Source organism: Photinus pyralis, unplaced genomic scaffold, assembly GCF_008802855.1.
Source record: "Photinus pyralis isolate 1611_PpyrPB1 unplaced genomic scaffold, Ppyr1.3 Ppyr1.4_LG1, whole genome shotgun sequence".
Classification (NCBI taxonomy): domain Eukaryota; kingdom Metazoa; phylum Arthropoda; class Insecta; order Coleoptera; family Lampyridae; genus Photinus; species Photinus pyralis.
Window position 1 is genome coordinate 69187064 of NW_022170249.1, and position 27664 is coordinate 69214727.

The 27664-nt window shown below is 35.0% G+C and overlaps 1 protein-coding gene across 1 annotated transcript in view; it reads left to right on the forward strand.

The window, feature by feature from the left end:
- The first annotated feature begins 14481 nt into the window (after nt 1–14481).
- LOC116166415 (calcitonin gene-related peptide type 1 receptor-like) overlaps nt 14482–27664 on the forward strand; it is a 109218-nt gene continuing 96035 nt past the window's right edge. The window contains exons 1-2 of the mRNA XM_031481370.1: nt 14482–14578; nt 19362–19478. Of these exons, the coding sequence (XP_031337230.1) occupies nt 14482–14578; nt 19362–19478 (214 nt within the window). The remainder of the gene's footprint in view (nt 14579–19361; nt 19479–27664) is intronic.

The window sequence follows — 27664 nt, forward strand, 5'->3', positions numbered from 1 at the left end:
ATACTGCCACAGACAACATATACTACAGACGGTCAATCTTAAGGGGAAAAAGCACGCTAAGTTTTGTTTCAAATGTCCCCTTATTTAAAAACCTGCTATCCCTCTATTTTGCTCCATCTATTAGCGCATACAACAATGTGTTGGTTCTTCTACAGATTTCTTTTATTGGAATGGTTTTGCAAATTGTCTAGGGAAAGAAGTATTGATACTTTTTTGTTAGAAAGCTGTCCCACAAGAAATCCCCATAATTTACATCTGAGGCGAAGTGCTGATAATCTTTGCAGGTACACATACAAAGCAAATATCACTTCATATTCGCAATTACGTATTACTCGTTGTCTTTGGGTGCATAAGAAACGATATAACTTGCACCACTTTTCGAATTCTCGAAAAAAGTGTAATCTCCGTGTTTGTTTATATACCTACGTACCTACTCTACTTGCCTACTGTCTCTCCGTTTGTGGAATAAATCTTGCAATCAGCAATTTAACTTCATTTAACTTGGATAAAGAAAACCTAAACGTAAGCAAATTTTCGAATGAATATTTGCCTCATATGTAATAAATCCCATTTGAGGTGTGCAATTATCGGTCAATTACAGCGGTAATTGCATTGTAGAAAACGAAAGAGCCCTGCGATAATTGCACATTTCATGGGAATACACTTAACAATTTTATAAGTAGGTAAGGTGAGTTTGTAATGTTTATTCGGGAAATATTCCCCCGAATTACACTCGTGCATCAAAATAATCCTGATAATTTTTTCGCGCATTTTCCAACGAAGTTGGGTGCGCTATTACAGCCACTTTCTCTGTCCGTCCGTCTGTCCGAGGCCTTAACTACTCCTACAGTTTTTGAAGATATTTAGTTCGTTCTTTTTGCATTCGGTAGCGTATCGCTCTGGCACCTGAGTCAAAGAAAATCTTGACGATTGAACTGCGCATGCGCAGACTGCGCAATGCAAACTTTCTTTATGGAGATATTTCTATAAAATTTTAACCAAAGATACTTATAGTAAAAGCAAACGTAAGTATTGCATTTTATAAATATCAGATTAATAAGCGCATGCGCAGGACGCGCAATATCAACTGCGCAGTGAGTGTCAACTTCCTTATTTATGAAGATATTTCTTGAAAATTTTAACCATATATGCGTCTAGTAATGAAAAACGTAGCGCACATAGGTATGGCCTTTGGGGAAGTATTGATCAATTTATGGAAAATGCGCTGAAGTTACACTTCATAATTTGTTAAAAGAGCATTTTGATGCACTTGTGCAATTACGTACGAAAATTGTCACAAAGCAAAGTTTTAATAGCGATCCTCGAGATGGTTTATAGTTTTATATCTATTACTGTCTGCCGGTTTAGTGTGTTGTCACTTCACTCAACGAAACCATGTGTATTGTATGCAAAAAAATCCCCTGAATCCGTAAATGACAGTCTAGCTGACCGGAAACTCCGGGAACATATTGCTATACACAAGTAAACGAAGAAAAAATGGGAAAATGTCGTTTTTTCGCATTTAATTAGGTAGGTATCTCGTTAACTATTCCTCTTACGGAAAAAATGAAGAGAACGAATTTGTTTAGGATCGATTTTTGTATCAGATACAGTTGGTATGATTTTTATTAAACAGAATGCCTAGGGTCTATTATAAAGTTACTTTCTTGTTCTATATCTGGGGTTTCCACTAAACTAATTCCACAGTCCGTCGATTTGCAAAACTCATCGGGACAACAGACAATTGTTGGAATAGGTTGTTTTACGGTTCCACCATCCATAAAAATATTGAAAACGCTCTGGGAGTCATCCAGTTTGAAGGACAAAGCATCGAGAAGGGCGTATCAACAAAAACAAAGTTAATTTTTGGGATCTTTTTTTGTATTTTTCCAGAAAAAACAATAACATTTAAAAATGAACGGTTCTGTATCAACCAGTGCTCGGAATGGAAATTTTCGCCGGAACGCAAGCATCAGTCCATCAGGAGGAAGGGGGGGGGGGGACATAGAAAACATGTACTACGTACATTAAAACAACGAGAAAACGTAACAAAAATTAAATGTTTCATTTTTATTGTTTCCCTTGGTGTGGAGACCAGTGGATACTAATGGGTTTCGTGTGCTGGTATGATCTGAAGGACGTATTTTCGTTTCCATGTGATTTTTATCGCATTAATGACAAATAATCCAACAATATGTAGGGTTCTGTAAAATTTCTTTGTGTGCGGGTGGAGAGGATCTGACGCTGCGGTCCCTTTACGAAAAGGAACAGTGTACAAATATTTTCGACGAAACGGAACGATATTGTAATACTTTTTACCGTTCCGGTCCATTCCGAGCCCTGGTACCAACTGAAAATTCGATTCTAAACAAATTCATTTCTATGAGCTCGAGCAATAGTTGACGAGATAATTGGAAGTCAAATGCGAAAAAAACTGCATTTTTCCATTTTTTCTTATTTTTTTTTTGTGTATAGCAATATGTTCCGGGAGCTTCCGGGCAGTGAACTACATAGAATACACTTGGTTTCGTTGTGTGAAATGCCAACATCCAGTTCAAAATACTTTTGGAGCTAATTTGACTGGACTATGTTGACCCTACACATTGACATAAAATAAAGTTCGTTAAGTGCTCCCTCCCCTAATCAAAAAAATTTGTGATGGTATTATCACAGATACATATAAGTAGGCAAGGCCGTGCGAGGGGGAGGGGCGAGGGGGGCCCAGGCCCTGGACGCCAAGTCTGGGGGGGCGCTGAAGTCGCCCGTCGTCGCCTTCGTCGGGAGCGTCAAAGGCGCGAGTGAAAGATTTACCTCGAATTATATAAACGAATCCGTACATACTCTTGTTTCGTATTTTATAAATTCAGAATCAGTAAAAATTAAAAACTGTCGCGTTTATAAAGTCGGTAATTCCATGGAGTTAGGAAATCAAACAAAAGCGCCTGATTTGCCATGTTTGATCTCAAATTGCCATGGCACCACTGATTTTCTTAAAAGCGCCAGTTTTTAATTATCCAATTTCTTGGATTCAAAGTTCAGAAAATTAAAAGCTATAGTAGTGCATGGATTCGTAATTTTTTTCCCTACAAAAAACCTAAATAGACTTTCTCTCTAAAATAATTAGAGAAGTCAATAATCAGAAATGAAAAAATTTCTATTGCAATTCCTATGGTGCGTTGAACAAGTCACCACCCGGTATAATAATATATTTATTATGGAAAAACAAAAATTATGTTTATTATTCTAACAAAATCTTTCCTTGTCCAACCTCATAATTTTATATGTGGAGGCCAAATTTAGTTTCCGCCCTTGTATAACCAAACCCGCTCCATCAATTTTTTAAATGTTTAGAAAAGAGAAAAATGAAGAATTAAAATGTATCCTATTTCATGTAATTTATGATGTTATACAAGTGAGCGCTTATCTTATCTACATAAAGGCCGGCGTTGAAGCCGAGGAAATAAGGTTTGAGTATATGTATTTTATTTTTACAAAAATGACTCCATCTATTACACACTTTTACCACACACAACAGTTTTCTGTGCGTCTACCACATTTTACGACAAATTATTTCGACTGCTGCAAGGTAGACAACACACTAACCGTACTCTATTAGGTGTTGCGTTTATTTCTATAGCATTGCATTGACCGTCTGTAGTATATGTTGTCTGTGATACTAGTTAACGTTATACCTGTAAGATAATTTAGTACTCAATCTCGTTGGCGGTGGAGGATTGATTCTTTTCTTTTCCTATCTCTCTCTCGAATGCATTCACTGCACTGGAAAATTTGTGCTGGGGGGACCATCAATCTGAATTACGTCTTGATTGGTATTCCAATAGTGTTTGAGGCAATATTGATAGTCAAAAGCTTCCTTCTTATATCCATCTGGTAGTTTATCAAAAAACTGTGCTAATTGATGTGGCACATGTCTCTTCAAATATTCAATTGGTAATTCTAGAATTTCCAGCTTTGACATGCACTCTATAGATGTAAATTTTTTTGATTGCACAATTTATAACATCCATACTTACTGGAGGTCTCATTGCGTTGCATCTACAATTATTGATATAATCGCTATTACATAAACATATATTGTTCACCTGTTATTAGACACACACTGCGCGATGAAAAGTTTTATGCACAATATCGTGTTCGTATGAATATGTTGAAAGACACTGATAACAAAACTATTGTTTAGCACTATTTATATCCTTCTCATGTCAACAGTAAACCGCAACATCCGTTGACGTCAACAGAAAACCACTGCATCCTTTCATGTCAACAGGAAACCGCAACATCCTATTGTGACAACATGAAATCGTTTCAAATATAATTCAATAAAACTGATCATTTTCTTAATAATACCTTGGTACCCTTAAATATTAGGGGATTCGAACTACTTCATGCTGCAAACTGATCTAATCTTATTAATCATCACCACCCCCATATAAACCACCCTCAAACTTACACAAACACTTACTGCGCAGTCGCACCAAAAAGCGAAAACTGTTCATTTTTTCTCCATAACAAATACATGGAGCTTATGGAGATTTACATTGTGCCAGCTCTCTCGTTGTTACACTACTACTTTTAAATTCATACAGGAACCTGCAGGTTATTCGAAATTTATTTATCTAAATCAACCTAGGAGCTTAAAGCAATTGTGTGGAATTATGACTTTGAATAAATTTAAATTTCAATCATTTAACAAATCGAACATATACGGATATATTATCATGCCTAACTCTTTACTAGACTATTTGCGAAGATTATGGTTAGAAAGGGTAATTAAAATTGTATATAAAACAACAGTATGGGAAACTTTAACGAACATTAAAATTTTTGAAAAAACCCGTTCTAAAATAATGTCTGCGGACAATAATTCTGCGATCGTGATTGAAGTTTGTGATTATATTAGTGATAAACACATAAAACCACGTCAATATTTTGAACGAATACGTCCCACATCGACATGTGTGCATCCATGGGGTAATGCAAGCATCACAGCCCTCACCAATAAGAGCCAGGCCTGCAACATCGTCCTCATCATCGCTGATTAGTCATATTAGCGTCAGCATCAATGAAGAGGAATACCACGAAACTGTTGCAGTGGGCATTGAAAAAAACGCTAATGAACTTGAAATTGACTATATGCACAGAATTCGGGCATTTGTTATGAACATTGAATATTCTAGAATGTGTAGCGCTTTACATCCTGAAATGGAATTGGAAGATTTACCTTATCACATCTCTTATTGCAATATTAATAGAGATCCAAACAAAATTGATTTGTTTGAATTTGATGAATATTTACGTTCCATAGATCAATTTTAAGGGTGCTTGCTAACATAATAAAAAAAATACAAAAATATGTCAATTTATTTAACAATAATTAGTAATAATAATATTTAATTCCAACAGCAATAATCACATAATATAATACCTATGTTACAAAATTATACCTATATATTTGGTGACGTTGCATTTCGCATAAATACAAACACGCATAACTCCCATTTCGCATAAATGAATTTTCATTTACAGGCATGTGACATAATTTAAACGACGCATAAAAAAAAACTACGCATAACTGGCAATACGCATAACTCCCATTTTGCATAAATAAGATTCTCGTAAATGGCATTTCGCATAAATTAAAGATGCATAAAAAAAACTGCGCATAACTCCCATTTCGCATAAATGAAAGATACATAAAAAAAAGTACGCATAACTCCCATTTCGCATAAATATCCGTAACTGGCATTTCGCATAAATTAAAGACGCATAAAAAAAACTGTGCATAACTCCCATTTCGCATAAATGAAAGATGCATAAAAAAAAAGTGTGCATAACTCCCATTTCGCATAAATATCCGTAACTGGCATTTCGCATAAATTAAAGACGCATAAAAAAAAGTGTCCATAACTCCCATTTCGCATAAAAACAGGTATCCGACCGACGGCGGCGGTGGCCGACGACCATTTCGGCTACTCTGAATGTAACGTTTGTAAAAATCATCTGAATTAGAAACACAAAGCGTGTCTGTTTATTGGTTATTCTTTGATGTATTCGTTTATTCAAAGACTACCTACTCCATGATTACTGTTGATAATTTCCCGTGCAAATTTTACTACTTTTATTTCTTTAACGAAGTCAAGTGTAAAAGGTTTAAGAGCGTTAAGGCGGCCCCACACTTACATGGCAAACTAAGGCGAACGCCAACGTTTCAGATGTGTACAGTTTCCTTCCAAATTAAAAGCTTGTCAAGTGGTTTCATACAACATTATATGTGGAAACTTCCCTATACTTCATACAGTATCATGCGGAATGTCCTTTGAGTGGTCCGTTTACCGACTGCTGGGCGTAACGTTGGCAATGTGCGACTCATACACATTTATGGCAAACTCGACGGCCGACGCATCACCAACATTCGTCTAGTTTGCCATGTAATGTGAGGCCGCCTTTATACAGTTTGTTTCAAATTAAGTCGGCACTATTGTTAATTTTCTAATGGCCGTTTGCACCGACAAATTTAAGCGGGACTTAGCTTAAAATCCATGACAACCATTGTCTCAATAATCGTTGCCATGGATTTTTTGTCTGTGCAAACGGGCATTAGCTGTAGAGTTAGACACACGGTTAACTTATCAAAATTGTATACTTTATCATTTTCTTAAAGTATCCAAATATGTAATTAAAAAAAAACAAATCTCGCATTTTCCAGATCATTACAAAAATGTGACTATAATATTTTCAACCGTATAATCGTATTTTAACTACCTAGTTTTAATAGGGCGGCAATAAATCGATTGTCTCTAGCCAACTATAGTCAGGTCGGGTACAATTGAGTAGGTATAAATAAACAGTGCATCATGGTACAAGTTAAGTAATTGTCGTATTTAATTATCATGCTAGCAATATTTTCACATGCTAAATACGCCGATATGGTATTCATTTACGGTTTCTGAAATGGGAGTGCCAATGGGAGCCATTGCCGAGTATCCCCATAAATTTCGAAATCGATGCACTCTGCAATTGCACTCTAATTTGACTATAGTTGGCTAAAGACAATAGATTTATATACATAGGTATAGCGGCCCTATTAAAACTAGATAGTTAAAATAAAATAATAATTGTTGCTATATCTTGGAAGAGGTTGAGAATAAAAATATAGTTTATTAGCGTTTTTGTCTTCAAATAATCTCTACTTCAATTTCCAAAAATATTACCCCTGCATATGCCCGGAAACAGCGAATGCTCGGACATAATTCGAAAATTGGGAAACTAAAAATGTAATTTCCAAAAATACGCTATGAGTTGTGATTATTCAGTATCTGGTATTACGCCCTCTAGGTATAATTGAATCTTGCGTGCGCTTCTGCATGATGTTGATTAAGTACAGAAGTAGTCTAACTCTAAGTAACATTATTCCACTCTTCTTGAAGCACAATGCAAAGTTCTTGTGGTGAATCGAGAGACTGGTCGACTACGACTCGTACGCATTTGTCAAACATCTCCCAAGCATGCTTTATCAGATTTATCCCCGACGAACATGCTAACCATAATACATAATTTTTGTGAAAATATCTATAATTTATAGTAAGAACTGAGTGGTACAGTATAATTGCCTAGTTTATCGAACAACAATGAAATTACACAGTACGTACGCATGTGAAGCAATGTGACCTATGTCACTCCTATGTGACTTATAGGCTGACTTGCTATTATTTATTAATTAAGAAGATAAAATCGAGGATAAAATACTTAGTAGGTAGGTACTGGAAAAAGAGCAATAAATGAAATTGTTTGGTAACTACCAAGGTTATTTTATTTCAAAGGTTACCTGGTAACTATGTGGGCGGAAGCGGGAGGGACGGAATGTATACGTCATCGAGAATTCAGACATTGACGTTCAACGTTGTTTGTAGTCGCGCGGGCGCTTATTTTTCTTGAGTTATAGTTTATTTGTTTAAAATTTGTTGAATTTTGAAGTGCATAAGGACATATATTAGCTGTAGATACCTATTTGGTGCAATATAAAGACATTTAGTTTGTGAATTTTGTGGGTTTTCATAGCCCTGATTGAAAGGTTAGTTCATCAATTAGGTATATGCACTTTTGTATGTTATAATTAAGTATTTTTTTAGATGAGTGGCGGTAACACTAAAATTCCTCATCCTGGTGTAAATAAAATCTCGGTTTTTACGTTTCCCAAGGACCCTACCGTTCTTAAAGAATGGGTAAGAAAATGTTTCACATCCGGCAGTAAACTAAAATGTGCTGCGCCCTCATTGGTCAAAACGGCCAACCGATGAAAGCGTAGCGTCCCTGGCCGCAAACGTTTAAAAGCAGAGCCACGAACTCTGCAAAGTGCAACGCAATTTCTGCTTCGACTGCACTTCAAGAAACAAAAAGCTCTCCACCTGCAGAACCAGGTCGCCTTGCCAGCTCGACCTCGCGCCACACTCCATCAGTCAGAAGACCTGCATCTGGGCTCACCCCAACGACAGAGCTCGCCGTGTGTACCTCGGTTACCATTTTGTACATACTATAAATATACATATTCCATAAAACGCAACAACATTTTATTTGGCGTCATCTGCTAAAGAATGTTTAGAGTTTTAATTCCGAAAGGCTAGTTATTGGTACATAGGGGTGGTTCCTATTTTGTAGAACGCGGAATTTTATCCATTCCACCTCTAAAATTAATTTGATTACATTTTCACAAGTCCTCGTGCAATGTAAAACAACTTACGCACCACACTCATTTTTGCAATACTTTGATTGCTTTCAAAGGTGGAAGTCGATAAACTTCCAAGATTTCCAATATAAGATCCACCCGTATATACATATAAATCCAAAAATATACTGCAAAATCTAAATGTTTTACCCCTTTTATTAGCATTGTAACCTATGAGCAATTTTAAATGTGTATTCTAGATTACGTTTTCCCGCCTTCAAAATGCAAGCATTCTATTGGTTTAGAGTTACCAGACAACCTTTCTAATAAAACATCCTTGGGTAACTACCCCTTTCGAGCGCAGCCTGCTTTTAATACCAATTAGATAATATTCAACCAAAAAGGCTATCTTAAAAGTTTGATGCAATTTGACCAACCATGGAAAATTTCTTCAGAAAAACTTTTTGCAAAATTCATTATGAAAAATCTATTAACCTATGCGGTTGCATACAACAAAACTTTAGAGTTTTTCTAATTGCTTTTCACCAAGTGAGTACCATCCTAGGTACCATCCGTCTACTTAAAGAGAGAATATAATAACCTATTCTGTTCCATATAACCATGAATAAATAACTTTAGAGTTCTTTCTCCAAAGTCCTCTATGCCGATAAAGTAGAAATCTAGAAATTTAAAATGTCAATTTAATGTTCAATACTTCTGATTTAAGCTTATTTTTGCCCCTGTACTATAGGGAATGATGTAAAGTGTATTTATATTTTCTTTTTTACTCTTCCATCATACTACTTATTAGTTTATGATCCGCACTAAATAGATAATTTCGTTGAATTTTTAGGCACTAGTGCGCGAAAGTAGATAGTCAATTGTAAACTTGACGTTCCCGACGCTCGTGTTTTATTGGGAAAACGCGATTTAAAACGAAGGAGTGCAAAAAATACTATTAACTATCTAGTTTTAATAGGGCCGCTGTAAATCAATTGTCTTTAGCCAACTATAGTCAGATTAGGGTGCAATTGCAGAGTGCATCGATTTCGAAATCTATGGGGATACTCGGCAATGGCTCCCATTGGCAGTTCCATTTCAGAAACCGTAAATGAATACCATATCGGCGTATTTAGCATGTGAAAATATTGCTAGCATGATAATTAAATACGACAATTACTTAACTTTAAACTTGTACCATGATGCACTATTTATTAATTATACTCAATTGTTACCCCGATTTGACTATAGTTGGCTGGAGGCAATCGATTTATAGCCGCCCTATTAAAACTAGGTAGTTAAAATACATACGGTTGAGAATATTATTGTCACATTTTTGTAATGATCTGGAAAATGCGAAAATTGTTTGTTTAATTACATATTTGGATACAGTAAGAAAATGGTAAAGTATACAATTTTGATAAGTTAACCGTGTTTCTAACTACACAACTAAGAAAATTAACAATAATGCCGACTTAACCCATTTGAAACAGTCTGTATAACGCTCTTAAACCTCTTACACTTGACTGTTAAATAATAAAAGTAGTAAAATTTGCACGGGAAGTTATCAACAGTAATCATGGACTAGTCTTTGAATAAACGAATACTTTCATTAGTTTGCATCAAAGAATAAACAGACACGGTTTGTGTTTCTAATTCAGATGATTTTTAAGCAAACGTCAACGTCCAGAGTAGCCGAAATGGTCGGTCGACCACCGCCGCCGTTGGTCGGATACCTGTTTTTATGCGAAATGGGAGTTATGGACACTTTTTTTTATGCATCTTTCATTTATGCGAAATGGGAGTTATGCACAGTTTTTTTTATGCGAAATGCCAGTTACGGATATTTATGCGAAATGGGAGTTATGCGCACTTTTTTTTATGCATCTTTCATTTATGCGAAATGGGAGTTAGCACACTTTTTTTTATGCATCTTTAATTTATGCGAAATGCCAGTTACGAGAAACTTATTTATGCAAAATGGGAGTTATGCGTAATGCCAGTTATGCGTAGTTTTTTTTATGCGAAATTTATTTGTGAGAACATTTTGAAAATGACTATTTTTTTATGAAAATGGGAGTTATGCGACTTGACATTTATGCGTCGTTTTTTCAAACGCTATTTAATTTATGCAAAATGGGAGTTATGCGTGTTTGTATTTATGCGAAATGCTAGCGACCCTTTAGACTGGGTTACAATATTAGTATTATAATCTGTGTAGATGTCAATAACGAAAAATTTATTGTCCAGATCCAATGAGGTAGTCACTAAACACCTGTTCCAATACGATAGCCCTAAAAAATAGCATTATCTATTTCTAAAACGTGACAAATTACCTACATTTAATTACCGGACATTGTTTTTGGCATCTCATCGCTACAATATTAGCAAGTGCTGGTGGAGTTCTTCAACTTAAAACAGTTCCAAATAATCCATATTACTCATAATAAGAATAAGAATTGTTTTTAAAATGCGGTTTTGAACAATTTGCATCTAAATCAGCTGTCATCTGTGACAGACAGTTACGATGAGAGCGCCATCCATTAGGATATTAGCAACTAAATCGAGGTAGGTAATGAAATATTACTAACCTCGAATCGAACATTACTAACCTCGAGAATCTACTTTCCTCCCTCCTGGAAAAATAAGTGTTGTAAAACACAACTTCCTTATCCTTCAAAATGACAATTATGAGACTGATTACAATATGATCGTGAATAAACATGTTTACGGAAAAAAATTAAAAGTATAATTAACTTTTGTCGGAAGTTGAACGGACATCCTAATGATATCGGTGTTTTTTAATGATAAAAATTGATTTGAAGTTTAACGATCACATCATACTTTCAATTTTAATTAATTATCCGCCCAATTAACCTGGTAATATAGCAGAGGGTGAGTAATGTGTAATTTTTCACGGTGGCACTTAGAGTGCGTAATTGGAGGTAGCAGCATCCAATAGTATGAATACTTGGTGATGGGATCCTTTGGTTTGCCTTTTTTCAGAGCTGTAATGAATAACCCTGACACATAATTAAGTAATTAACTTGTGCTTGTTTTGATTTTGTTCATTGTATTACTACAGCATTTCGCACCCCATTGCAGTTTTAGTTTGGATTGTTTTCTACTACTGGAATACTCTACTATACTAGAATTGTCCGCTAGTAACTAGTTTCTACATTCTCAATAGGAGCGGATTTAACCTTTTGCTCTAGGGGGAAACAACTGTGAATTTTTGGTGTACACCCCTTTGAATTAATTTGAATTAACGCGAATTAATGCGAATTAATTTGAATTAACGTGAATTAATGTGAATTAATTTGAGTTAACGTGAATTAATGTGAATTAATTTGAGTTAACGTGAATTAATGTGAAATAAATTGAATTAACGTGAATTAATTTGAAATAACGTGAGTTAATTTGAATTTGAATTTTTGGTATACACCAAAAATGGTACTGGTTCCCCATAGCTTTTGCTGCTTCTACTTCCCTTTTTTTAAGAAAATGTGCCGTCGATAACTATCGATATACCTATGGACAACTACCGATCTGTGGATAATCATCGACGTAACGATAAGTATCTACATCGATAGATCACTTAATCTCTCTAGTTATGTTTCCTAGTTTTACAGTTTAATAAATCCGTATATAAGTCAAATACATTATGTAAAGAAACTAATTTGTTCGCTTGTTTGTCATTGATTGATTGATTGATTGATTGATTTATTTATTATTCCTCTCTTGTTCTGGGTCTTCGACACGCTTGTACCCAATTACAGAGTGACACGCATAATGCTTTTTATACGTGCTTCTGTGGAAGGCCTTAAGTTGTTCTATACTACTCCGGTATTTACCTTACGAACTAGGAAGACTGCAGGAAAACCTAATTCGGAGTAGCCGACAGAATGCTTGAAACTGGTCTAACGAAATTCCTGTCACAAATGAAAACTCTTTCCTCAGCCCAGGTTTGAACACCCGGCCTCCCGCTTTATAGCCCAAATACAGTGATCAAACAAATACTGCAGTGGTACTCAACCAATAATAATTTATAGTCTAGGAGTCTTGAGTAGAGAGTGAGAGTTTATGCATCATGGTGGTTCTGATAATGTTCCCGTAGATTTATTTGTTTTGTGCAAATCAGGAAGTCCGAATAAATATTGATCCGAGTGCAAACATAAACGGAAAACATTTGGAGCAAATTTGGGTAAAAACATGGTGTAAATGTACTCCATTTTTTTCAAAAAATTACATTAAATCTAATGCAAATTTTCACTGTTAGATCGGTTGTAAATTTTAGCGGTCAAGGAGAGACTGATAACTGATAACTATTAAAGTTGATAACAATACATTTATTACGAAGGCAAATTGCGCCTGGTCGATAGGCAACTAAACTCACGTTCAAGAACAAACTGTTTTATGGATAACCGTCAGCGAAGTAATAGCATTACATCTTATTACAAAAGAAAGCCCTTAGATACCTCACTCGAAGAAAATAGTCCCTTTGCGAAAAGCAAAAAGGTCAGCCGTTCGCCTGATAAAACAAGTACGACGTCAGCAGGCAGTATGGAAAAAATTGAAAAAATGTTGGATAGCGTGGTCTCAGAACTGAAATTAATTAGGGCCGAAAACGCCCAATGGAAGGAAGACATCAGCAAAATGCAGGAAGAAATGAAGAAAAACGAACAAAAATGGCAACTGACTGTTAACTCTTTAGAAGAGAAGATTGAATCCCTTGAGCGTAAATTACAATGGCGAGAAAAACTGGATAAGAAAAATAATATAGTCATCAAGGGTCTATCTGCGTGCCCTGGCAATGAAGAAAGAATAGTAGAAGAGCTTCTCCAAGGGAAATTAAAAGTGTCAGTTAAACCAAAAGAAGTGCTCGTGCTAGGGAAGGATAAGCGTGTAATGTTGGTGAAGTTTGATTCATGGAAGGACAAGCAAGAAGTTATGTGCTGCAAACAAAAACTGAAGGAAAACTTGGATACGAAAAAAGTCTACATAAACAATGATATGACGACGGAAGAACTAAAAACTCAAGCCAAAATTAAAGAAGTTGCAGAGTCTTTGCAAGCAGACGGCAAGCGCACCAAGATAGGTTACCGGAAATTGTTTGTGGATGGGAAATTGTGGTACTGGGACAATAAAGCTGACAAATTACTGGAATCAAAAAACTAACTAAACCCAACAGACCGTCAGTCGCAGATGTCATGAAATCAACAACTACAATGGACGCAAATGAAGTGTTAAAATTTATCTTCTGGAATATCTCGGGTTTCAATAACTTTACTAATATGGACGTGAATACTAGGGATATTGTACTAAATAGTGATGTCATAGCTTTGTGTGAAACTTGGATGTCGTCTTTGGATTATCCGTTACCATTTTTTATGAATAGCTTTAGTAAACTTTGTGTTAGCGTAGCAGTGAAGGAAAAAGACAGAGGACGTGCTAGTGGAGGATTAATTATGTTTGTAAAAAGTAATCTTTTAAATTATTTTAAAGTTGTAAGCCACACGAATTTATGGATATGTGTATCACTAAATATGTTTACCTTGAAATACCTAATTTTGTCTGTGTATATAAGCCCTAATTTAGACAATAAGGCAAGCTTAGAATTACTACATGAATTTATAACTGATTTATCATATGTGTACGGAGATTATAAGTGGGTTGTTTTAGGAGACTTTAATGCTCGCATTGGGCAACTTAACCAATTAGACCGTGAGACAATTACAGGCTACAATGTACAAGCAACCAGGGTCTCACTCGACCATTATATCAACAAAAGGGGAAAAATGGTTATAACTCTGATGGAAGATGTGGGACTGTTTACCTTAAATGGCCGAACTGAAGGCGACGCCCCAGGGAATTTCACGTTCGCCAATGCGAATGGTAAGAGTACTATAGACTTAATTTGGGCCAATATGTCAGCCATTCAAGATGTTAGGTATTTGCGTATACTACCCACACTTGAGAAGACAGAGCACAGTATTTGCATTCTTAAACTTGCGAGTTCAAACATAAATAGTAATTGTCAAAAGCACCCTCAATCATCAGGTGACAAGCTCAATCAATACAATAGGTTATTCTGGGATGAATTAAAGGGTCGGGATTACGAAACGGAGCTTAGACACTCACCAAATGTCTACATGCACCACACTGATCCATCGGCATTAACTATTAACTTAGAAAATACAATCAAATGTATAGCACAAAAACTTAGTTTAGTGAAAGTCTACAACGGACAGGCACATGAAAAATTACGAGAAAAACAACCGTGGTTTAACGCAGAGTGTTACGAACAGAGAAAACAAACCAAGTATTTTTTAAAACTGTACAAACTTACCCCGAATAACGCTACTTTGAATGATTACTTGCTACATAAAAAACTCTATCATAAACTATTGGATAAATCTAAAAAGGTGTATTATAAGAACATATCTAACACTCTTGCTAATGTTAATAATAGTAGTGAATTTTGGAAAGTTGTTAAAAACTTGAAAACAAGTCGCGAAAACATCAACGAAGTAACACTTGAGGAATGGGAAGAATTTTATCGTAGACATCACGCAAACTTGAATTCATCTGTATCATTATACTTTGACGTTTCTAATTATTACTTAGATACGCCTATAACATTAAACGAGCTTCACAACAGCATAGCGTCGGCCAAACTCGGTAAAACACCGGGATTTGATTTAATACCCAATGAATTTTATAAACACTTACCACCAAACTGGGAACATTATATGCTCAATATGTTTAACAATATTTGGGAATTAGAAAAAATACCTCGTTCTTGGTCAATAATAATCATCACGCCAATTCATAAGAAAGGACCGAAAAATGATCCAGCAAATTACAGAGGTATAGCCCTAACCAATAGTGTTACAAAATTATTTACCCAAATCCTATACAATAGAATTTACAACTTTGTTGAAGAATCTTCCATTCTAAAGGAATACCAAATGGGATTTAGAAAAACTAGAGGCACTTCGGATAACATATTCTCATTAATGGCAATTATTCATATACAACTAAGGTTGGCAAGAAATGCAGTATATGTAATGTTTATTGATTTTAAACAAGCATTCGACAGAATCAACCATAACATACTTTGGAGGAAATTGTATGATAATGGCATTAGTGCAAAAGTTATTAGAATGATAGAGAGTCTGTATAAGAATGCAAGTTTACAGGTTAAAGTGAACAACAACTTAAGTAATACGATTCCTATCACAGAAGGGGTGTTGCAGGGAGAAAAACTATCTCCAATACTGTTTTCACTTTTTATAAATGATATAGAGAGTTATTTCCGAGCACATGGAGTTCGTGGTTTAAATATCGATCAGAACAATGATATTTTGTTAATTGCATATGCTGACGACATTGCTTTGTTCTCCCATTCTCCCATAGACTTGCAAAAGAAAATTAATATTTTATACAATTATTGTAAGGAAAATAGTCTGACGTTAAATACTAACAAAACTAAAATAATGAAATTTCAAAGAAACTGGACACATTCAAAAACTGTTAAGTTTTATTATGATCGCGATCCATTAGAAGTTGTAAATAAATTTTCATATCTTGGCGTTACATTTACATCAACGGGCAAATTTAATGAAGCAACAAAAGAGGCAAAAAAGAAGGCCTTAGTTGCAATCGGTAATGTTAAAGCAATCCTCATAAAAGGCAAATCGAGTTCATGGAATGAAAAATTCAAACTATTTCATAGTGTTGTCCAAGCTACCGCTCTGCATGGAGCTGAAACATGGGCCGTTTTTAAACCGGAAGGGCTTGAAGGAATACTCACCAAGTATCTCAAAGACGTTCTGCAATGTCAGAAAACTACCCCTAATCATATGCTCCGCCTGGAAACCGGCGCGAGGCATGTTAGTAACTTCGTATGGGCGCGAGCATTAAATTGGTGGATGAAAGTATTAAAACAAAAACCAACGTCTTATACGAATTTGCTTTATAATCGGTTGAAACACCTCGACTCCTGGGAACAGAATACGGCTGAATACAACTGGGCATCACAAATACGTCATTTTATAGAAAATCTGGGGTATGGGAACACCTGGCTACAGCAATCGCATCATATGACTAAAAGCTCTATCAGAAATGTAATTGACCAACACTTCACAACTTTAAAATCTGCAGATATCGTAACGAGTACAAAATTTAACGACCACTACAACAAATTACAGGCTATGAAGCATAATTATGAAATGTCAGCATATTTAACGTTTAAAGTCCCAATTATAAAGATCAGAACAGTAGCACAACTCAGACTGGCTTACAAAAATGGGACGCGCATTCTTATAAAAAATATGCTTTACAAACTAGATAACATAAACAAATGCCAAGTATGTAATCTTAACGAAAACGAAAATCTTATACACTTCATTTTTAAATGCCCAATATATCAACCGATAAGGGTCGTTTATTTAAAAAAATATTGCATCGATGAGGACGACGAATCTAATATCTGTCACTTACTACAAGTAAAGGACGCAGCCCAACTAAACTGTGTTTATAATTATATACTTAATGCATTTAGAATAAGATCATTTTGTTTAAATGAATGATAGTTGATTTACTTATTTATAGAAAAATGGTTTATTTTATGTCATAATTATTTAGAAATTTATAATGTGTTTAAGTTATCTATCATATCTCTCTCTATTTCTTTGTATGAGGCATTGCCTTAAAACAAATATACGTTTATTAATTAATTAATTAATTAATTATAGTCTAGGACGAATTCATAAGAATCGTGTAAATCTTTGAAATTTGGTATAGTTTTAGGTATGGCCTTGAGGTTTTCACTTATTGTTGTAGGTTCTAGAAAGCGAGGAATCCATTTGTTACGTGTAATTGACTCTCTTATCTCGAACACGCTGTATATGAAAAATCGTACGTATAAAAGAACTTAAAACAATATTTATGGAAAGTTAGACAAAACGATAACTGATGCGTCAGCAATGAGGCAAAAGTAAGTTACAGCAAATGTTATCCAATACAGCATAAAACACAACGAAAAACATATGGTGGTCTATTGACCCTAGTCGGGTACCATAGGTAAAAATGAGAAACTTTCTAATTTTTTTCATATTTACAATGAAACTTCTTCATTTAATTAATTTAGTTCCCAAACATATAAAACCTCTGCTGCCATAAATAAGGACGATATATAAATAATCTCCCTGGCGCACATTACTAAAAGAATTCATATCTTTCTATCATGCTTTTTAAATAGGTTGGCTGGTAGGTAGGTACTTATAAAAGCGACAGTAAAGAGTAGTATGCTATTAGGTTATGATGAAGAGATTAATTCGGCCGGTATTTCTTTTCAGTTTTTTATCGAATTCTCTCCACAAAAATTAAAATGTTCAGTCCCATATCCTCCGTGAAAACTGAGGGTTGTTTCAGGTGACTTATGTGCATCGCAATTAAACAACTACTAATTTTAGTGATCAATACAGAAAATAAATCTCTTACGCTCCTTAAACTGTTACCAGCGCTATATCAATTGACAATATCATTCTTTTTTTCACTTGAATACATTGCACACGAACGAAAATAAAAATACGGAAGCCAAAGCAATCATATTCATATACCGTGTGTCCCAGAGAGAACGAATCATATGGAAACAGGGTTAATGCATTTCTTCGCGAAGGATCCAGGGGGCCTTAGATGTGTATTTGAAGTTGGTGTTAAAATGACATATATTTTGTTGACTCCAATCATCCAGATAAATTCCATACAGTAATAAAAACCGAAATTTGTTTGGAAATACACGTTAGAATTTACAGCAGGAAAATCGAAAAAATTAAATCCAACCTAATATGTCAGTTACACCGTTATAGTACATGCATTATTTCAATGATCTGTTATTGCTAAATTATTGCTAATTCGTCCATTATTAAATCCAATTACTTCATAATCAAATGAAATGTACTACTTAGAGGCCTTTGATTGATACATTTCTACAAAATAGAAAATTGACAGAAAAAAAAACGCTATCAAAGAACTCGCTGTTTGTCGTTGATATAGAGCAGTTAGTACCTACTTGTGAGAAAAGTATTTGGAAACAAACCGTATACTGAAATGTACTGGAAATCATAAATTGAAAAATTCAAAGAAAACCTGCTTAGTGTGATGGATTGAACGAGTAACTTTATAACTCCCATCAAAACTCTTAATCTAAAGACGAATCATATGCGCCGCGATAGAGAATGTTCGGAGCTTTTATAGAATGGAATCGGGAAAATAAAAGTATACCTATTGCAATCGGCTACCATGATGAATTACCTACGAAATTTATGACTTCTTTATTAATTATCTTTTGAATTTTTTTTGTTAGCGTTAAATTAGCCAAGATCAAAATTGTTTCCCAACTAAATTAGGAACTTTAATCAAATTTTATATAATCCCCGGTGAGTGCTTTTCTTTACGAACAGTTTGTTCGTTTGCAATACCGAGGAAAGCAGCGGAAAATTAATATTGTGGAGGAGCTAAGTGTATCCTACCTGCCTAATAATAAAACGTCTACCAAAACGGAAATATAAACGTTATTTTCTCGTTTCGTGGTCTAAGTAAACGAAAATTTGAATTTTATGCTTTTTGAATATTTATAAGATGCAAAAATGTATACATAATAGATAATTTTTTGCAGGTTTATATTGTCCGGGGGTGTTTGATGGATGGGTTTGCTGGCCCGACACCGAAGCTGGGAGGAGCGCAAGCCATCGCTGTCCGGGGTTTATCGTCGGCTTTGATCCAGAAAGTGAGTACTTAATTATAACTCCGATTAAGATTTGAAATTGAACTACAAGTGATAGCCCGTAAGCAACGCATTACTTACAGTTTGAGAGGATACTATCGATTTTATTGGAGAAAAATTTTTTACATAATCTCCAAAGCAGATTGATATTTGCACAAAAATATGAAATATCTGAAACATTAATGGAGTGAGTTTCCATCCCGTATGATGTTTTGTTTATACTGCCTTTGAGATTGACTGTAGCGTTAAATGGAACGTAAATGGAAATTTAATAGCAATACAGGTCTACATTGATTTTACCGATCTTTAAGGTGAACTTCTTAAAACACTTCCAGGCAGAGTAAGTGGAACCCTAACATACAACGTAATTAAGCCCGAATAAAATTTTGGGACCCCAAAGACTTAAAATGAAATGACAGCCATTTCTGGAAATTATTTGCTAAATTATTAGTGAACGTAATAAGGACTTTACTGCGCCGGGGAATAATGAACCGATTTATTATTCCTGTCTGTTGTAACGCAAATGTCTCGGGCTTGTGCTATACTTTATGACGCATTATTTCTTATTATCGCGGTCGCGTTAAAACTGTTTATTTATTAACTTCCCTTAGGAATTAGAAATTAGGTACCTAATTCGTGAAATTAAATTAGCAGAGGCAACGTTAAACTTTACTTTGTAGGTGGCATTACGTGTGCCACTGTTTCCTTTTACCCATCATTAATTTCTAGTTTTATGGTTATGGAAATTTAATGTTTGCGAATTTTAATAAATGCGCGAAGGTGGTAGCATGATTTTAATTCTCTTTATAAAATTAAAAAAACAAAAGTATGGTTAAATTGAAGGGGTCAAAACCAAACGAAAAATTAATGTCGAATAAGTTTCCGCTTCTGCGTCAGTTAATCTCAACTTAGTTATTTACTAAGATCTTCAGCTCTGTGATGTATCACTAACGTTAAACCTAACCTTCAGTTTATTTGTAGAAAACGTTATTTTTCCCATACTAAGGCCCAGTTGTACAATGTTATTTTATAGTTAACTTGAGGGTTAAAGGATTTGATTGGCTAATATTTCACAAGTTGACCAATCGTGTTTCTGAAATCTGTCAGTTAAACTAAACTGCAATTTAAACTGACATTGTAAAACCGGGCCTAAATAATCAACCCTTTGATACATCAGAAACGTCAAACCGGGTGCAGGTTATCTGTAATAATCGTTATTTTGCGTTATTCAGTATGAGCAAAGATAATGTTTTTTACAGATAAACCACACGTTAAGTTTAACGTTATAGTGTAGACGTTATTTCCATCTAAACACCCAAAAATAATAACAAGACATTTATAAGATTTACAAGAAATTTATAAGTGTGTAATTCTTGTTTTAATTTGATCGCTTTTGTAAAATTATTCAATCTAGCTAAGGTGTTGCAAGTAAGACACATAGGGTCGTTTGCGATAAGAAGTTCTATCAGGCCAAAATGAACTAAGGGACTTGTTTTGTCGCTGTCAAGAGAAAAGATATTTCGAAAAATTGCGCGTCTCGTATGGACTTTTGGCGCGTTTCGTCCTGGTTAGCATTTATTTAAGTAAGCGAATTGTGATTGGATGTTCGGTGTTCACTTTTTATAATAAATCTATGCAGAATTAAGTTCACCAAAGTTGTGTAAGTAGTTAACGCGTGTTATCCGATTACGGAAAAAGTTTTTTCGAGTTGAAAAAGGAAGCAGTGCGGTAAAGCAAGGCCTTTTGTTAACGTTCTCTTCTCATTAAAAGTTAAAAATTTCTATCATCCGAACAACCACCGAAAATTTGTTCACCTTATTCATTAATGCAGTTCTGTTTGTCATCTACTTCTATGATATAAAGCAAGTGAAGTTTCATGAAGCTGTCGGCGAGAGTTTTCGTGTCAGTTTTAGTACGCCTTGTACCGCAAACCTTGTACAATCAAATTATTTGGATTATTGAGAAAAAACTGTAAGTAAATTCTGAATTTTTTGTTAATTGTCGACCGTCTGCGTGCGGGGCAATGTGTCCAAACAAACTTTATAATCTTTTCTTTCTTTTAGGGATTTTGTTTTATGTTTTATGTGTTTTGAGATAAATTTGTGTCACTTTCAATCAATTAATTGTGCTTTGTTCGAATCCATTGCGCGACCCGGATAAAGTTAAAGTGAAAATCATTATACTATGTTTATATATTATGAGCACAAATAAACCATTTGTTTTTCGTTTCCATACTATAATTTTGAATTAACGAAAACTTCGGCAGTTAAAAGGGGATCCTAAAGGGGAAAATTGTGCCAATACAATGAGTTTTGGGAACATTCAATAGATGGCGCACAGTTTGCGGGGGTGTCTGCGTGTGCATATTATATCAGTGTCATTATCAGTGTGATTATGAAAGTTGAGTTTTGATTTATGGCTTATTGTGCTTTATTCATTTTTACACTTATGTGTACAGTTGATTACCAACAAGCAAGTTGAAAACGTAAATATTGTATGTAAATTGTGAGAACAGATTCGCCAAAAGACGTTGTTGCACAAAATTGGAGCCTAGGGTTTTAAAGAATTGATTGCCATTAATTAAACCACCTGACTATGAATTAATGACTGTGGAAAAGATTTACCCAAGGTTTTTGGTTTGCGAAGGTCAACTTATATAACTTCTTTTGTAGACGTATTTTTTTTGTTAAATTGATGAAACGCGAATTTGGCTGGAGTTGCTAATTTTTTTCGGACAAAGACTATTCATGTATTTTTCTTTTTGTAAATCGTTTACGATTACTTTCTTAATTCGGCTATTTATGAACCAAATTGCATGAAATTGAAACTGGCCTAGCCAGTACCATAGCAAATGTAATGTCACCGCTTTGGAACTTTTGATTATATCTCGTTAGGGTAGTTTAACACGTGTTCTAGTGTTAGCATATTCAAATGGTGGTGCTGGCGTCCGCTAACAACTCGACGCTAACCAAGACGCCGCAATAAAGGAGGTCTGTAATGAGTGAATTCGGCTTCCAGGCTTTTCACTTTGGCGTCTTCTCGTAAAAATTTGTTGTCCCAGATCTATCGATTTCTATAATTCTTATAAACTTTTAGAAAGATGGTACCATGCGTTCTATTGCAGAGTGTCGGTAAAACGTATGACTAATAGTAACCCGCTAAAAGATCTAAAGTTAAAGAGAAGTGTTCAAAGATAAATTTAACGGTTTACAAAACGAATTGAAGTAACATCGTCTTATGCTATTAACTTCTAAATGCTAGTATAGTTTCATAGGGCGGAAAAGACAAAATAAATTATACAAAAATAGTCTTTTACGAATACTTAAATTAATTTATTAGCTCAATATTGTGCCGAGAAAAGCTGTTCACTTTACGGAGAATGATTCCTAAATAATTTTATCGCCCCTATAACTTTTAACGTATTCATCTGATGCGAATAAAGTCCCCCTGTAATAGAATGTCACTGTAATTATTATTATAACACATTCCTTTCAATATCTGTCTCAGTTAGTCCCATGGACGGCGACATTTTTGAGTCGATCAAAATATGATAATCTTTGTAGTCCTATTGGAAAGAATGATCATAGAATTAATTAGGAAACACCTTTTCTGTAAAAACGTCAAAATATTATGAAAATTGTTTATAATGCCTTTTATATCCTTCATATAGATAATATTTTCACATTGCGCTTTTCTCAGCTGAATGATATTACTGAATGTTTATTTCTTTCGTTCACGATTACGAATTCATTTGTTTACTTGTATATTTCCTTACTAAACTCTTAATGCATTTCAGGACCTTCGAGGAGTTCGGTCTTCGGAGATGCTCAAACCGCTTCACCTCCAATAAAGTATATGACTTTCATTTAAACGTTCTTTCCTAACCTTTTTAACAAAAGCTCAGTACCTATTTGACAATATCTGGCCCTTAATAACTTCGCGATAAGGACTTTGTTAGGTGATTTTTGCATTCAACTATTTATTTAAAACATGCAAGCTGTTATTCCAAATTAGCGTCCAGTTGATTGCCCTGATTGTGAAATGTAGATCAAACGCGAGCGTTTAATATTCCCCTCAATTAACTGGAAAATCCATGCGGATTATAATATGCTATTTGCATTACACGTTATGCGCAAATTGCAGTATTTTACTATTGTTTCTACTCACGGTCTCTTAATTCCGAAATTTTCAGTAGCAAATTATGTCTCGGAGATGACTGCTAATCGCGATGTTTCCTCCTGGTAAGACGAAAACCGTTGAATTGCCGTTCCCATCCGTTGATCCTTCAATGCTACATATCTTACTCTGTCTACTACTGCTGGAGTAGTGGTTCTCATGCTGTCTGTAGCGATAGTGACAAATTTTTTAGCACAGTTTGTACCTGATTTGAAACTCTTCAATGTTTTTCTGACCTCATAAACGTACACGGACTTCCGCTGAAATTCGTGGAATTGTTTAGATTTCTCTAGCTAACGAATGAGTGTCTAAACATTTATTGTAATTTTCCTCTGGAGCAAAGAAAAGTAAAAAAAAATTGAAAGAAAACTGTTTCCTTTAATACTTATTTCGATTGTTGTCGGTGAGAAATATAACCAAAAACGGTTAGGTATTGGACAAAAATTGTAGTTCAATTTATTGTCATTGCTAGTTCATTTTCTTGTAAGCAATATACCTTGAGCCTCTTCATTGCTCAAACTAATTTTACTAGAAAGTGCAATGTGCCATTAGCATAGAGGAAATACGTTATTATATCCTTTTTTTTTCGGGCGCATAAAGAAATAAATGCTGTGCCCCACGTTTGGCGCCAAAAAATTATTGCAGTATATATAAAATAAAAAATAAATTAAGAAAAATTGAATCTCAAGGTCCGAAGCGCTGAAAAATCTCAACAATGATTCTAATGAACAACAATAAATTTTGATTTATACAGGAAACGACCATCAGTTAACCCGAACCAAAAGAAATTTTCATACACGCATTAAGTAACACAATCATACAAAAATAAAATAAACTGCTCTAGAAAACATACAAATAATCTGACGGCAAACTAATTGAAACTATGTTGCAAACGGTCGAATACAGAAAAAAATAGGTCTCGGCTTCTTCTATAATATACTTGTAAGTAAATGCGTGAACACTAACCATGGATAGCAATCGGAAAACTAATGCTATACTTATCGCTCCTTCTTAATTTAACTGACAAAGCAAGCCGGAAACAAGCCTGCCGGAAAAATGCGTATTTGAAATTTACCCGCAACGGACTGCTAGGTATGCTAAGACAAATGACCCGTGGTCACCATACATGCGAGCACTTGTTTACAACACATTTCCTTTTCTACAAACTTTGCACATGTGCCATCGCTAAATCAATGAAGTTTTACTTTGATAAAGTCCTCTCATCAAACGCCTGTTAAATAATTCCTCGTACAGACTTTGCCCACGTTTTTAACTTTTACGTTTTAAATTAAAAAAACCAGTTAAAGCAGCAAAAGTACAACTACAACTAAAATTAATTAAAACTAATCAATGATGTGCCTTTTTTTAACAAAATTCCACTAGATTTCCTTATAAATTTGACTAATATTAAATGTAGGGTGTGTCGCTTTGAATTCCCATACCTTTAAACGAAAATTACGGTACTTATGCACATCATTCAAGGGATATCATTATTGTCGGCATTATTATTATTTTTTTTTGCCTTTATTTTTAAGTGGGCGGGGTTTCAGCCGAGGCTGCTCTACCAACCCAACCCACTATACATTTACAAATATCCATGCCCGAACCCGGATTCGAACCAGGGACCCTGTACCGCAGTCGAGCTTCCACTGAACTGCGCTACACGGGCCGACGAATTATTTCTACCGCACATACTCCCCCTGGTTTACGTAGCAACACATATGCCATCATTTTGAGCGTTGGCTATAAATCCGGAGGTCCGGTGTTCGAACCTGGATTGTGGTGAATTTTTCATCTGTGGCCGAGATGGGAATTACCTTAGACCAGTCTCGAGCATTCTGTCGGCTACTCCGAATTAGGTTTTCCTAATTCGTAAGATAAACACCGGAGTAGTATAGAACAACTTAAGACCTTCTGCAGAGGCACCTCTAGAAAACATTATGCGGGTCACTCTGTAATAGGGAATATGCATGTAATTTTTGTAATTTTTTAATCGCTTTTTTACATCGTTCTAACATAGTAACAAGAGTAAACACTGTTGGAACAATTCAATTTAACTTGTAAAATAATATTTAAAACGTTGACTTTATTCGATGTGTTTAAACGCCGCCACATTTTCAGCGGGCCTTGGATGACGTCACAAGCCACGACCAGTATTTGTTTACTTTTAGTGTTGATTTATTTCAACAGATTTTCAGTTGTAATAGCTATTCGGACCATGAAAAACGCTAAAAAACCATTTTATAGGTATTGTCTTGTACAAAAGTGCAAAAACACTATTAGAAGTATTCCCGATAAAGTGTATTTTGCAGTTCCAAAAGGACGTCTCCCAGAGCGTTCTCAATTTTTAGTTAGTGAACCCTAAAACAACCTTTTTCAACAATTGTCAATTGTCATTTCAACAATTAATCAGAAGGCCAAGGGCCTATTATAGAGTTACCTTCCTTGTTATATTTCGGGAGTTATTCAATTTGTTAGTTAACTAAAAAAAATTCCACAGTCCATCAATTTGCAAGAATTATCGGGACAATTTTTGGAAATGGTTGTCTTAGGATTCCACCATCTGTAAACAAATGTAGAACGCTCTGGGGGTCACCCAGTTTAAAAGACCAAGTATCGTTTTGTAAATTTGTTTATTAATTATGCAATAACTATCAAATCTACGGTGATCGGGTTTGTCATATTGTTTTGTTATCAAAAGAAGTGACCAAATACGGATTTTCAAAAAGATCGGATGAATTTTACTTAGTAATAACCAATTGATCATCTTCGGGATTGCTTTTTTATATTTTTCCATAAAAAATAATAACATTTGAAAATGAACGTTTCATACCCATTCTATCTTATAGAAATTTGAATTCTAAACCAATGCATTTCTCTTCATTTTTTCCCTTAGAGTAATAGTTAACGAGATAATTGAAGTCAAATGCGAAAAGAAACGACATCTTGCCATTTTTTCATCGTTTTTTGTTTATACATAAAAATATATTCCGGGAGTTTATTCGGCTAGGGGGACTATGGTTTTCGGATACAGCGGATCTTTTCACATAGAAGACACTTGATTTCCTTGAGTGAAATGAAACCCAGCTCAATCTGCCCAAACTGTAATTTGACTGCACTAAGTACTTATGAATATTGACACAACAAATGCGATCGCGTGGCATTTGACGTCACTTTCATTCGTCCAATAGTGAAGCGTTTCGCAAATTTGAATTTCGTTCGCTTATTTTGCACCTTTGAATTAACATTTTTAGTAATTAAAAACAAACTAAATAAGAAACTAATGGTTTAAGTGTAATGTCAGGACAATAAATATTTGCTGGAGAAAGAATCAAGTAAATTTAAACCACATGCATATTCCCTATTGGGCCCAAGCCTGTTGAGGGCCCAGAACAAGAGAGGGATAATAAGTAAATAAATAATAGCGGTTCCTGTACGACTAAATATTTCCACTCGACCCTCTGTCATTTTGTTCATATCTTCGGTTAGTTTTTGATAGAGTGCGATTGATCTGGAATTCTGATTAGAGTTCCTTACAAGAATGAACTAGATACAGTGCCAAGTCGTCACCCTGGCGGCACCTAGGTTCAGGTCTTCTACTACGTTTGCTGGTGTGTGGCCCTTGTTTAAGAAATTAAAAGTAACCAATGCCAAGGTTACTTAAATTTCAAATGGTCCCAGATTTGTGTCTTTCTGGCCGTGACAAACCCTTTGGTTTCCATTGCATGCTCTTGCTCACTATTTATGGATTGTACTCCAAGCTCCAAATCCAAATCGAAAAACTCGACCTCCTGCAATTTTATTGGTGCACTTCGTATATTGGCGGAAAAACTGTAGGCACACTCAATAAAACGTTGATCTGGAAATAGAGATTGAAATGGATTGGATGTTAAATTCTATTTTGTATTGGGACTTTTTTCAGATCCCATTTACTATGTTAAGCTGTAGGTGTAGAGCATCGGAGATTTTAGCATAGGCATGCAAAGGTTGAGTATTTTTTATGTGCAGGATTA